The sequence below is a fragment of the Chelonia mydas genome, chromosome 9 (assembly GCF_015237465.2).
Source record: "Chelonia mydas isolate rCheMyd1 chromosome 9, rCheMyd1.pri.v2, whole genome shotgun sequence".
Lineage (NCBI taxonomy): Eukaryota > Metazoa > Chordata > Testudines > Cheloniidae > Chelonia > Chelonia mydas.
The window spans coordinates 46,708,385-46,722,538 of NC_057855.1; the positions used below are offsets into that span (position 1 = coordinate 46,708,385).

At 47.8% G+C, this 14,154-nt stretch overlaps 1 protein-coding gene across 2 annotated transcripts in view; it reads left to right on the plus strand.

The window, feature by feature from the left end:
- The first annotated feature begins 10,967 nt into the window (after positions 1 to 10,967).
- Positions 10,968 to 14,154, plus strand: part of IWS1 (interacts with SUPT6H, CTD assembly factor 1) — a 29,687-nt gene continuing 26,500 nt past the window's right edge. Inside the window, exon 1 of one of the 2 annotated variants that reach the window (XM_037908303.2) lies at positions 10,968 to 11,324. In XM_037908303.2, the coding sequence (XP_037764231.1) occupies positions 11,291 to 11,324 (34 nt within the window). In that variant the 5' untranslated portion in view covers positions 10,968 to 11,290. The remainder of the gene's footprint in view (positions 11,325 to 14,154) is intronic. The other variant, XM_037908304.2, reaches the window with a different exon arrangement.

A 14,154-nucleotide genomic window follows, 5' to 3' on the forward strand; every position in this document is an offset into this window, starting at 1 on the left:
CCGTGGCAAAAAGGAGGAAGTAACTGAAGTGCCTTTCACAGTTATTTATTATCAGACTTTGCCCCCAGTTCAGCATTTATTCCATTTCCACACCAGGGATTCCAGGCACCGGTGAGGTCAATCGCTCTCATTCGTAATGCTTGCCTGAGCCTTAAACTTTAGCCTCTCCACTGCATGTGGCTCCTGTCAGACGCCTGAAAGGCATCCCAAAGGGAAAGGCTTGGGCCTGATTCTCCTGCTTCATAGGCCACAGAGCTCAAGAATGGAAAATAAACTCAAGACATCCCTTGCCAGCCACTGTGAGGGAGCAACTGAGGTTTATGCCTGTGCAGCCTGGTAAAAGGGAAGGGATTTTTAGTCAGTTTATTTAAAACACTCTTGTTTTGTTATATATCAATGTAATCAAATGCCTGACAAACACCTGGGAGAACAAGTATCCCTGTGAAAGATTCAGTGGCCCTGGATTCCGATGTTTAGATAGGTGTTATCCTCCTTCCAGTCCCGCCCCGAAATGTGAACTGTTTGATTTCGAAGTCCGAGCCCTCTTGATTGCTCAGTTTTCAATCTCTTGTCTCATTAAATGTCATCTCACTACCGCCCCAGTTTGCCAAGGAGCCCTCCAGCAACAACGCAGAAGTCAAGACATGGCTGAAAAATAATCCTTTCAGGCTGTCATTACCCATAATCAAGATGCAAAAAGGGGCATTTTGATTTCCACCCAGAAGTCATTGCGCCTGAAGGAAGAAAAGTGTATTAAGGGGTTAGGCAGTTCTTTGGCTTTGTGAGGGGCTGGGGATGGAGTTCAGGAGGCTGTAGAATACAAACTGGGGGAGGGGAAGATCTCAGGTCCATCTGCCGGGCCTTCTTCCCCACTGACACTCCTCAGTGGTACTTCTTTGCAAGGGACTGGATTTCCTGTAGGCCTTACTGTACCTCCTCTTCTGGTGACAAGAGGAGAAAGCCGCAGAGTAGGAGCAAGGAAGTCAAGTGTCTAGTTTCTGAGGCTTGGCCAGAAGAGAGATGGAGTTCCATCATACAAGAGGACAAAGACTGCCATTGAGGAGAATCCAGCCTCTAGGAGCTCCAGTCCATCCAGCCACGAGGACAGCTACCCAGAACAGATACACCTTAAAGACTCAGGATCTTATGTCCTCTCAAACCAGTGTAAATCTATATGGCCGCAACGGACAATACTCCGGATTTACACAAGTGTGACTGAAAGGAGAATCCCCTCTGAATTTAAAAAATCTTTTTCAGAGACGGACTTTGGTTATTAAAAATGCAGGGCTTAAAAATCCACTCAGCCACTTTCCCCTGATCAGTGGGGCACTTTCCCCAGTAAATGGGGGCATGGGAGAAAGAAGGCATCAACTTCCTCTGTGTTGCCTTCCTAAGGCTGCAGACAGCAACAGTGCCCATGTTGCTGCTCATCATTTTTCCAAGCTGCAGCACAGTGAAAAGCAAGCAGCGCCTTGTTGGTTTTCACTGGTGCTATTAGTGCTGCCCACAAGGTTCTGAAAAGTGATATGAATCAGGCCTTTTGCTTGGGACTGCTCAGAGCAGCAGCAGAGACAGGCGCTGGAGCTATTCATAGATGAAAAAGACCCAAAATGGAGTCAGGGATAGAAGCAGCAGAGTCAACCCACATCTCAGGAGCCAAGAAGTGGGGGAAATGTTGAGTAGAGGAGAGACCCCCGCTCCTTGCCAAATCATGGCAACCAAGAAACTGGGAGTGGGTAGAGTAGCAGACACACACCTACTGGTTAAATAGCTTGAAATGAGAGGGAAAACTCTCACTGCAGCAACTGGAGCAGAAGAGGGAGCTCTCCTGCTTCCAGCAGAGGAGTAGGGAGCTCTGTTCTGTGGTCTCCCCCTTCTACCTTTCTTCACAGCAGCCAAGAGGCTTGGGGTAGGCGGAGGAAAGAGAGAGAAAACATGCTAATGGTCCTGCTCCTGCTTTCAGAAGCTGGAAGGGCTTGACTTAACATTAATTGGATTCCTGCTAGCCAGAGGCTGGAGTGAAAGATGGAGCCATCAATATTGGCCACACAGAGTATCCCAGTAGTAATGCCAATGCACCCTCCCCTTCCCATAAACTGGGGGACAGCTAAGCTTCTCTCCAATGCATTGCCCCTGGACAGTGATGCCCACCTTTGCAAATGGCTGCTGGGGTCAGAGGTAACAGTGGAGGATATTCCAGCACAGACAGGGGGCTACCGCAGACCAAGAACAACAGCCATGGGTGGTTGTTTTTTGCTGCACCTGCTGGAGAGATGCTCAGACAAACCAATCCTTCCCCAGGTAGAAACTGTTCCAGGCCCTGCTCTGCACCAGTTTATACCAGCTACAGACTTTTGTGTCTGACCCTCAACCAATCACTGGTGGAATAGGGCTGTGCTGGAGACATGAGATGAGGAGCTATAGCTGTAACACTTCACTAGGAGGAGACCTTTTCCAGCTCTGTGGGAAGCTCCCGGTAGCACTGGAAACACAAAACAATCAAGGGGAGAGCATGGCTCATCAGGAAGAGAGTCACAAATGGCAGTTTTCAGAGTGGTAGCCATATTAGTCTGTATCAGCAGAAAGAACGAGGAGTACTTGTGGCACCTTAGAGACTAACATATTTATTTGAGCATAAGCTTTCGTGGGCTAAAGCCCACTTCATCAGATGCATGTAGTGGAAAATACAGTACGAAGGTGTATATATATACAGAGAACATGGAAAAAATGCAGGTTGCCATTACCAGCTCTTAAAAGACCAATTGATTAAGGTGGGCTATTATCACCAGGAGAAAAAAAACTTTTGTACTGATAATTAGGATGGCCCATTTCAAACAGTTGACAAGAAGGTGTGAGTAACAGTAGGGGGAAAATTAGCATGGGGAAATAGTGTTTAGTTAGTGTAAAAAGAAAAGGAGTACTTGTGGCACCTTAGAGACTAACCAGTTTATTTGAGCATGAGCTTTCGTGAGCTACAGCTCACTTCATCGGTTACAGTTACATCGGTTTAGTTAGTGTAATGACTCATCCACTCCCAGTCTTTATTCAAGCCTAATTTAATGGTGTCCTGTTTGCAGATTAATTCCAGTTCTGCTGTTTCTCGTTGGAGTCTGTTTTTGAAGTTTTTTTGTTGAATAATTGCAACTTTTAGGTCTGTAATTGAGTGTCCAGGGAGGTTGAAGTGTTCTCCAACTGGTTTTTGAATGTTGTAATTCTTGACATCTGATTTGTGTCCATTTAGTCTTTTGCGTAGAGACTGTCTGGTCTGACCAATGTACATGGCAGAGGGGCATTGCTGGCACATGACAGTGTGGAAACTAGCAAACCTTGCTGGTCAGGGGACATACATTTGGGGTTGGGCAGGCAGGGAGAGCTGGTGAGGTTGAGGTACATGTAGATGTGTAAAATACCACAGGGGAAGCGTGATCAATGTGCAGAATGTCCTTTAGATCACAGATGGTTTGAACAGTTGAGCTGCCTGAACTATGCTGGTGCTACAGCTGATACCGACGTGCCCATTCTGTGCTCCCCTTCCCATCAGTCCACAGAGTATGTGCATCACAAAGGCTAGCACTATTGCAATGCAAGCCCATGTCTATTGCCAAAGCCAGATCGTTGATGTTTATGTTGGGTAACCAGGCAAAAGGTTTTCAGAATTTAAGAACTTCTTTTTCCTGATGTGAACAGAATGGCACATTCTCCCTCTCTTAATGGGGTCTCTCCAGCCCCACTGGGACTCTCCGAGGCTCAGCCTACCTACTCACAGCTTCCCTGGCTTATGAAGCCATCCCTGATTACACTGATCATGACACCTGCTTCTCTTGCCCCACTCCACAGCTACAGAATGGTGGCTGGGCATGCCATGGTAAGGCTGGAGGGAAATAGCAGGGCCCTAGGCTACGCTGGCTGCTTTATTGCTGCCTGCTGTATTCTGTGTGGCCAGTGGAGGAAATGGAGGAAGTTACTGTTAGAACTCAGCATCTGCTCTCTGCTCCCCATGGCAGCTTCTCACAGTGAAGGAGGGACACTGTTGAGTGGGTCTCCATCCACCCCCTGACCTCCCTCACTAGAGAAAGAGGGATCAAGAGGGCTGCTTCTCCCACTGGATCCAGGGAGCTCTTCTCCCCTTCCACTCCCATTGCACTTCTCTCACTGGAACCAGGTGGGGTAGCAGGTGTCTCTTCCTCAGTACCTCTCTTAGTGGCCAGCAGAGGAGAGGTTCTCCTGCTGGCTGGGACTGCCTGTCCTCTTCCTTTGGGGTCATTTGTTCCCAGTGGGGTCCCTTGTCTGCTCCCTGGAGCACAAACATCCTAGGATGGAAAGCAAGCCTCAGTCTCCTAACTGTGCTGAGGAATCTTGTGCTGGGGCGGGGAACATGGGAGGAAGGGATGCGAGGCTGCAACTAAAGAGTGACTATCCTTGATCAGAATCGGGGGGGTGCACCTTCATGCCGGCACCTCCTACTGGAGTTTGGGTGCATCTGGGCTTTGCGACTTATACCCAGCGCTGCACTCCAGGGAGTCCTGTTAGTATTCCAGCACCAGGCATGACAGCTGGGAAAGAAAAAGGGATGTGTCCCAGACATGAGCAATTTTGGAGACAGATTCAGGATTTCTCCAGCCAGAGCAAGAACCTACGAGTCAGGATGTTTCAGCAGCTGCCTCTAGTTGCCAGGTTAATATTATAAGTATTGTCATTTGCCACAATGTTGCAAATGCAAGAAAAGTTAGGACTGTCATGATTACACTAGTAAAGACTGTACAATCTCAAGGTGATGAGTCTGCCCTGTATATCAATATGGTGATGCCTCTCTCTAAGGATACACACGATTAAAACTTTCTCTTTAAACAGGGAATTGTTAAAGTTGTACTAGCATTTCTGTCTGCCATCATCTGCTGGTGAAGTCCCATAGCACCTGACGTCAGACATTGGGTTTACAATCAACAGGGAATGAGAATGGGGTGGTAAATTAGTCTGAACAATTTACATTTTCCATGATCTGTGCTGAGAATGTATTGAAACAAAGTGAATTCTACAGAGGGAGTACCTAGCTAACGATCAGCTGCAATTGGACAGTCAGGAATGAGAGATGCTGTACTAAGAGTTCTGCATTGCCTGTCTTCTACTGGAGCCTCATGCAAGGCCATTATGGCACAAACACACCTGGAAAGAGTTGGAAAAACTAACACTTTTACTTTAGGTTGGTTACATCAAGACAATTTTGCAACTTATTTATTCATCAAGAGATGAGCGCTGAAGTGTTGCACTTTGTCTATAGTAAATTCTACAGGCCAGATCCTAGCCTTGGTGGAAAGAAATCCTTTGCAGTGCTGCTGAAGCACTAAGGGACCACAGAGCTGCCCTAAATAGGCAGTGTGGAAGCCCCACACTGGCAGTTGCACTACACCAGATTAGCCTGTATTCCGGTGATCCCCAGCCAGCATAAAGGACCCTTGGGAACATTATTAGACCACATAAGTTAGAGAAGCTCTAAGCAGCCATGCTGATTTAAACCAGCTGAGGATCTGGTCTCATGTAATTTGAGGTACTATGTCTGAATTTTGACCAGATTCAAATTGGTTGAGCACTTAGTCCCATGCCATTGGACCTAGTCAAATAACTATTGCCATATTCTTTCTAGCATCCACCACAGCTACTTCAATACCAATTTAGAGACCCACTCCAGAATGAACTTTCACATATAAAGTTTCATATTAGAATGTGTTGTTTCACTAGCTTTAAAGCTGTATAAACTGCTCCCTAGGTGACAAACTGGAGTTCTGAGGGGGATTGTTACTGAAGTTTCTTACTAAGCAGCATTCATCCTGACTGTAAAAGCCAAATGGCCAGCTACTATATAAATGTCATCAAATTTTGTACATGAGTGATGAATACAAAAACAGCATGGATGAGCACTAAAGGTTCAGTCGTCCTACAGATGTGAGTGTATAGCCTAGAACATTGTATACAGTGGATTAACTATTCCTTAGCTTTCCTTGCTATTGACTATTCTGTATACCCTTCGTAAACTGTAACTTACTGGAATTCCTAAGCATCTGTGACAGCTCTACTGTAATATATTCATATCTTTTATTCTATTTTCTTGTTTCCCAGATGCATTTCAGTTGCTTTGGGGGGGGGGGGGGGGAGTTAATAAAAACAGAAAGACCTTGCTGTATGATATATGCACTCTGGTGGCTTTTATGGTAGTTCCACATTCAAATACATATACTGTAGGTGCAATCTTTCAAAGAACCACAGCAAGAAACATTTGAAGCACTGCAGGTTCATATTTTGTGATAAAATTCCATCCATTCTGTTATGTTTGGGTTTTAATACCCAACCCCTCCAACCTGCCTAAGGCCCTGCCCCTCCCCTTGTCTGCAGCACCACCAACCCCCCGCGCGGCCTCCAGCCCGTCCCGTGTGCCCCTGGCAGATGGGCAGCACGGATCCAGCCCTGGAGCACCGGGCAGGTGCCATGGCCGGAATGGCCCCAGAGCACCGGGCAGGTGGTGTGGCCGGAGTGGCCCCAGCTCTGGAGTGCTGGGCGGGCGGCACGGCTGGAGCGCCCTCAGACCTGGGCAGACGGACGGGCAGAAAGGCATGAACCCAACTCCCGGCCTTGTGCACACTGGCCCCAGCCTGCATGCCCCAGCCTCTGGGCCACAGAAGAGCAAGAAGAGAACTTGAAGCAGGCAGAGGAGGGAGCTTCAGGGCAGAGCATGGACAGGGCAACACAAGGCTGTTTGGGGAGGCATAGCCTTCCTCTACCTATGCTACTTGCCGCCCATGCAAGACTGAGTGATCCTATGAAAACAAACTGCACGCTTGTAGGAAGTGTTGTTGTCATCATAAATCTGAAGTACATACTGAAAGTGTGAAGCAGCACCACCGTGGATTAGCACAGCAAGCATAGTACAAAGGGATCACAAAAAACACAGGCCAGACTGCTCAAGTGCAGACATACCAAGGAGAAGCACCTACAAGGGGCTTTGTAAAGCATGCATTGTGGGGGGAGGGTTGTTTGCTAAGGGCCCCTGCAGTATAAATGTCTATGAGTGGGTGTGAAAGTTGTTGTTTGGGAGATTGCACACAGTTTAGTAAACAGATGTGGAGAGGCAAGAGGAATTTGTCTAGGACTGCCCTGCAGTGAGTGGACATGTTAATTGCTCAGCACATTGATGATTATGGGACTCTGCAGACACATTTATAGATGTAATTTGTGGTGACAAAGTTAAGCAGAGACATGGTAATAATTCTGACAGTTTGGTCAATATTGATGAATAAATGGTCAGAAATGTGACAAGTTAAAATCTGTGTAATCCAGGTGACAATAATCCTGCCGCTCTGGAGAACAATAGATCAGTAGGGACATCCATTGACGAAACTGTTTCTTCCCAGCAGTTCCCTACTTAAGAGATTTCTCTCTGGATCAGAGGGTTTAAATAGCACATGGCACTAGTGCTGTCATTTCCTCTCTGTCTTTGGATAAGTCACACAGGCCTCAGCATTTCCATATCACAAAATCCCAGATGCTGAACACAGGTTCAGGTTAGTCCCAATCACATTTCTGGGGTTTCTGAAGAGCTGTGGCTCTGGGTGTAACAACTAAACGCTTACTGCTCATCCAGAAACATGAACCTTTGGTAACTGCCCATTAACCTCCTCCCTTTACCTAAGCAGATTTGTAGCTGTAAATCACTGATGTCTGTAGTTAAGTCTAAAGGCACACTGTAAAGACGAAAAGCTGACTGAAAAAGAAAAGTACCTACCAGCAAAGGACTTTCAAATACATCCCCTGATTTTCTTGAGCATCCTGTCTCTTAGGGAAGGTTTATTTCACTCCAGCTACTTCATGCTGTTGGGCTGAAAAGCAGATCCAGGAGGCTTTTGGATCCGTGGCCTTGCACTCCTCCACTCACACAATGTGGGGCTTCTCACTCTGGCTGTTAGAAGGCAGGTCATGCTCCCCTGCTGTGCAATCCCATTATGGTCTGAGTGTCTCTCCATCCTTCCCGTTGGAATGCAGCCAACAGAGCATTAGAAGCATATATTACGGGCAATTGAGGGGCAAACTCTAGCTTGTAAGGCACAAACATACATGCATACACAAATAGGCATGCAAATACTATACACCCAGAGCTGTAACACAGTTAATATCTTATTGGAATTGACGTACAACTATGCAGTGGTAGCAACTCATTGGAAGTGACAAATTTTTCTGCAGCTATGCAGACTGCTCACAGAGAAGGAAGAAGTCCATGTGGCTTTTTGCAAAGGGCAGGGAGGGACATCTGTTGACCAGCCAATGAGAGAGTGGCACAACAGCTGGCAAGTTGTGGTATGGCAGCAGGAGCAGGATGTATCCTGAGAGACATTCATCCCTTCAACTCAGAGGATGTTCATGGATATAAATGCACCAACTACAGGTAATCTACAGATGCTGCAAAATAGTCATTGACATTCACCTCTTCCTTAGGCATGTCCATAATGCCCAGCTCCATAGTATATGCTTCCAGAACATTGTCCAGTGGAAAGGAAATCTCATCTCATTGTATGACAGATTTCCTAGGGGGCTGTGACAAAACATATGCCTCTTCATACCCTATACTGTACCCTATACCCTATATTGTAATAATTTTTGTACAAGACATGTCTTGTAAGGCATCACTGAAAACTCATAATTTGCTGGTCACTACTGTCCTGGTAAAATGTGTGGCAACACTGTATGTGAAGTTATAAGATTTCCCTGTATGATGTTGTTATCACATGTTCCAAACCCCACAGCCCTGTGCAGGCAAAAGTCGGCAGGTCTGTCCTCCACACATTCTTTTGTTTTTGCCTTAATTTGGATTGAAGCAGTAAACAGAGTCATTAAGCAGGGATGGAAACAAAGAAAGCTCAAACAGGTGAGAAAAAGCCAGCAGGGAACATCTGTCCGCATAGACTCTTTGTCCCCTAGTGCCCAGCTGGAAATGTTTTTCAAGAGGGAGACTGAAACTATAAAAAGGAGGGACAAGCACCCCAAGGGACCTCTCCCTCTCTCTGCCCATCACATTCACTGCACCTGAAGTGACAAAGGAAGCATTCGTTGGACTCTGGGGGAGGGGTCCTGACCTACAGGGTTTGGTTTGGTCAGTAAAACTGCTGAAAGCATGTGGTGAGAAACTTTGCTTGAATCTGACATACATAGTAAACATCTGTTAGACATTAGTAAACATTTTATCTTTTATCTTCATTTTTCTTGTAACCATTTCTATAACCTCATTGCTTCTACTTACTTAAAATCTCTTTGTAGATAATAAACCTGTTTTACTGTTTTCTCTAATGCAGTGTGTTTAAAGTGTCTGAATAACTATTTGAGATAATAAGCGGGCATATTATCCCATTTAAGGAATAATGGACTTAAAACATTTGTACTTTCTCGGAGAGGGCTGGGCGGTAAAAGACATACATTTCTGAGAAATATCCAGGACTGGCAGTGTTTTGGGGTCACCTTGCAGTATAACCAAGGCTGCTGAGAGCCAGAGTGCATCTAACCTCAAATTTGTTTAAAACTGAGTGTCTCCATCTGATGTGTGAGGCCTAGGACGATGATAGGATAGGATTGGTGTTGATGTTCATGTCAACCTGCTCCACTACAGAGGCCCTTGCTGGGCTACTTAGATTCCATACTATTGTGCAGTGGTTCTCAAACTTTTGTACTGGTGACCCCTTTCAAATAGCAATCCTCTGAGTGCGACCCCCCCCCCCCTTATAAATTAAAAACACTTTTTTATGTATTTAACAGCATTATAAAAGCTGGATGCAAAGCGGGGTTTGGGTTGGAGGCTGGAAGCTCGTGACCCCCCATGTCCTGACCCCCAGTTTGAGAACCCTGCTATAGTGGAAGTGAGTTCATCAATGCCTATAATTCTTGGGTTTCCAGCACCCACCCAGATGGTGATTCTTTTGCTTTGCTTTAGATTTTCAGGGCTGCTGTAAAAATCACTGGATGGTCCCAGGTAGTTGGTAGACTCCACTTACAAGCCTGGGCACGCTTTGGATATGGTGTTTCGGATGGGACTGGAGAATGGAAGAATGCATATTAATTACTCTTCTGCTGTTTCCTGTTCGGATCTAAGGGCTGCACAGGTGCATCACCTGGGTTGACCTCAGAGGTATTTTGCCATTTATACATATACACCCGTTACTTATTCATATTAGCAGCCATTAGTGCAACAGGACAGTGGCTCTCAACCTCTCCAGACTACTATATCCTTTTCAGGAGTCTGATTTGTCTTACATACCGCCAAGTTTCACCTCACTTCAAAACTACTTGCTTACAAAATCAGATAGAAGTGTCACAGCACACTAATACCGAGACATTGCTGACTTTCTCGTTTTTACCATATCATTTAAACAATCAATTGGAATATAAATATTGTACTTTACCTTTCAGTGTATAGTATATAGAGCAGATAAACCATTGTCCGTATGAAATTTTAGTTTGTACGGACTTTGGTAGTGTTTTTTTATGCAGCCTGTTGTAAAAGCAGGCAAATAGCTAGGTGAGTTGATGTACCCCGGGAAGATCTCTAGGGGCCCCTGGTTAAGAATCACGGCAATAGGATACGGGCGAGCTGGGGTGTGTCACAGAACGATGTATTCATCCACAGAGATAAACGCTGCCGATTATGTTGTTCAGGGTTAGTTTGGTCTCTGCTCCGTGTCACACACAGGAGGGGCCGGGCTGGCTGTCACGGGCCGCACTCGGGGGCCAGACATGCCCTGTGCTGTCCCCTGAGGGGCCTGCTGGGGAGGGCCCCTGTCTGTTCCCTGGGGGCGACCCGCTCCAGGGGCGCTCAGTAGGGCCCTGGTCTCCACCAGGCCCAGGCTCAAGGGGGCGGATGAAGGCGGCTCTAGCCCGACTCCACCCTCCCGCTGAGTTGGCCCTGACAGAGCGAGCGGCCCCCCCGTCGCTGGGCGCGGCTAGCAATAGGTAGCGCGCGCGCCTCCAAAGCGCCGCGAGACTTCTCTGTGCCTGACGTCTCGCGACAGGAGTGTGGTGCATTGCCCTCTGACCCCGCTAGTCGTCGCAGCGCATGCGCGCGAGCTGTCTGTGAGGGTGCTGGGGAGGCGCCATTTTGGGCCCGCAGCAGCAGGAAGCGCCAGGGATTTGATTGTACGCGGCGCGGGGGTCGGAGCGCCAGGTCCCCAGTACTAGGCCGCGAAGTTGGGGCCCTGCCCCGCCCCCTCCACCAGCAGCCTGCGAGCCCTGAGAGGGAGGCGGGGGCCGGAGGCCCGCGATGGAGGCGGAGTACTACGGCGGGGACCAGTCAGGTGCGGGGCGAGAGGCACCGTTTTAGGGGGTGGAGGGTTGGGCTGGCGGCTCCTGGCCCAGGGCAGCTCCTTCCGGGGAGAGATTCTCACCCCTTTTCCCGGGCAGCGCGGCCAGGCCCCTCCGACCCGAGGGCTGGACTCCTGTCTCCGCACGGCTTCTCTGTGGGCCGAGCGCGGGGTCGCCTGGGCCGGGGAGAGAGGAGCGGGGTGTAAGGGGCGATATGTCCCAAGAGTGCGCTCGTGGCTCTGCCTCGGTGACAGGCGGGCTCCGGGGGGGCTGGGAGGCAGGCTGGAGGCTGATGTGGGGGGGCTCTCCTGGGGGCAGCGAGCTGGGTGACACCCTGGGGTGCTGACAGGGTTGTTCTTGGTGGGGAACTGGGTGACACCCTGGGTGCTGATGAGGGCTGTCCTGGCTGGGAGGGCCTGGGTGAAAGGCTGGAGGCCAACGGGGCTGTCTTTGGGAGGCGATGCCTGGGTGTTGAGCTGAGCGGCAACAGGTCTGTTTTGGTCCGAGGTGCGTGGGTGACAGGCTGAGTGGTGACGGATTATTTTGTACTGTTTGGAAATGGACATGCTTGGTGTTGACCAATATGGGTGAGACAAATTAAGCATGTGGTTGAGAGATGCTATTAAAAGCCAAAGCGATTACCATGTAAAGTTCTCATTACTATCACTTACCATTTTTAAATCAGGAGGAGTTATGGAAGCTCAGGATCTCTGAGAATCAGGTCATTAAGCTTTCTCTCCCACCCCCCAAAAAGTTCTTTCCAAACAAAGTATCCCATTTGTTTATTACACGTAGATGTTTCTGACTTATCTAATAGAACCTCCACAACTGTCTTCAAAGATATCTTAGCCTCAAAATGACACGTACATCACACTGTCTGGTGAATTAGTGTAGATTGTCTAGGTTATTGAGGATGTTGTCTTCAACCAGGTTAACTCAGCTGAGCTAGCGAGAGGTCTTGCATTAGCTAGGATTTAACGTTGACATTAGCACATTTTAACACATGTTAGGTACTAGATTTTAACTCAACTAGTTTAGCTTGTGCCTTGTCCATAATAGATTTTTAAAACTTGTTAATTAGCACTGTTGGCTAATGTGCTTAACATCTCAGATCTTAGTCTAGATGAAGCCTAGCAGGCTATAGCTTGATCAGCTCAAATGATTTAAGGTCCTGGTTTGGTGAGCAAAAACGTATGGTTTTCAAATGCCAGCTCGGTCAGGTTATTTTCACAAGTTAAAAATTCCTTTTGATTCTCATTAATGGCATGTCTGCCATGGAAAAATGGGGGTGCTTCTAAAAGATGATAGCTTATATGTTTTAAAATCCTAGTGCAGTCAGGGCAAGTTGTAGTTCTAACATGTTAGCTGGTTGAGGTGAACTAATACTTGTTAAAAATACAGCTTGTCCTATCTCTGCTAGACTCTTAAAATATGTTAACTATTGCATTTCAAAAAGACACCTTTTTCCTAGTATAGACAGGACCTAATATGTAAGCCAGCATGTTTGAAGTTAGGTGGCTGTATTGTGTCCTACATTCCTCCCTAGGATACAGCACAACCAACTAACTTGCTATCAAATGTGTTAGCCTGCATATTAATGAGTATTAAGATGACTTTGAAATTGTGTTAAAGTAATTCGATTGTGCTGATATAATGGAAGAAAGCACCCTCTTTGGCTGTTAAGACAGCCATGGTTGAGGGCTTGACTACATGTCACTTTTGTGCAGTTCTTGTATGGTACAACTCTCTAGTGTGTCTGCAGCTACTGGTGTATATAGTATAATTGTGGTTAGTCTAGAGCAGCGGTTCCCTACCTGTTTTCCATTGTGGGCTGCATATGCAGTTCTCTGTGTTATATGTGGGCTGCATCCACGCAATATATATCAGGGGTCTCAAACTCAAATGACCACGAGGGCCATATGAAGACTAGTGCATTGGCCCGAGGGCCGCATCACTGACACCCCCCCCTTCCCTGCCCCCGCCCCCACTCCGCCTCTTCCCACCCCTGCCCCCCCACCCCCATTCCAACCCCTTCCCCGAAGTCTCCACCCCCTCCCAGTCCCCAGGGGGTGCAGGAGGGGTGCAGGGTGTGGCAGGGGGTTGATGTGCAGGAGGTGTGCAGGGTACGGCAGGGGGCTCAGGGCAGGGAGTGTGGGGTGCAGAAGGGGTGACAGGTGCAGCAGGGGGTCATTGTGCAGGGTGCGGCAGGGGGCTCAGGGCAGGGGGTCGGGGTGCAGCAGGGGGCAGGGTGCAGGGTTCGGCGCACCATGGGGAGCCAGGGGGCGATCCTGCGGCTGGATTCGGCCTGCCGGCTGTAGTTTGTCCACCCCTGGCCTGGAGATAGACGGGGGGGGGGGGGGGCGGGCACAGGGAGCTTGGCGGGCCACACAAAAGAACCTCGCGGGCTGCGTGTTTGAGACCCCTGATATATATACTACTTGGATGGCCCTGAGGATGTCATATGGGCTGCAGCTGTCATATGGGCTGATTGTGCCCTGGTCATGGGAGTTTTACCATTTTAACTACATCTGTTTCTAAACAGTGGTTGTTATAGTAGTACAAAAACTGCAGTCAAGCCCTAAAGCATGCAGGTAATTAACATCATTAGGTCTTCTTAAGTGTGACTGAATATTAAATGATTGATTTGATGATACACATAGTATTTTTGATGATCACATGAGCCTGTTGGTCACATTGTTATACTGAAAGTTTCTATGGCCTGTGTCTCTAAGAGTAGCGAGGATCACAGTGGCGGATTTGCCTCTACCTCAAATTTTCCTGATAAATTTTGTTCTGGAGATAATCTAAAATGATTCATTAAGA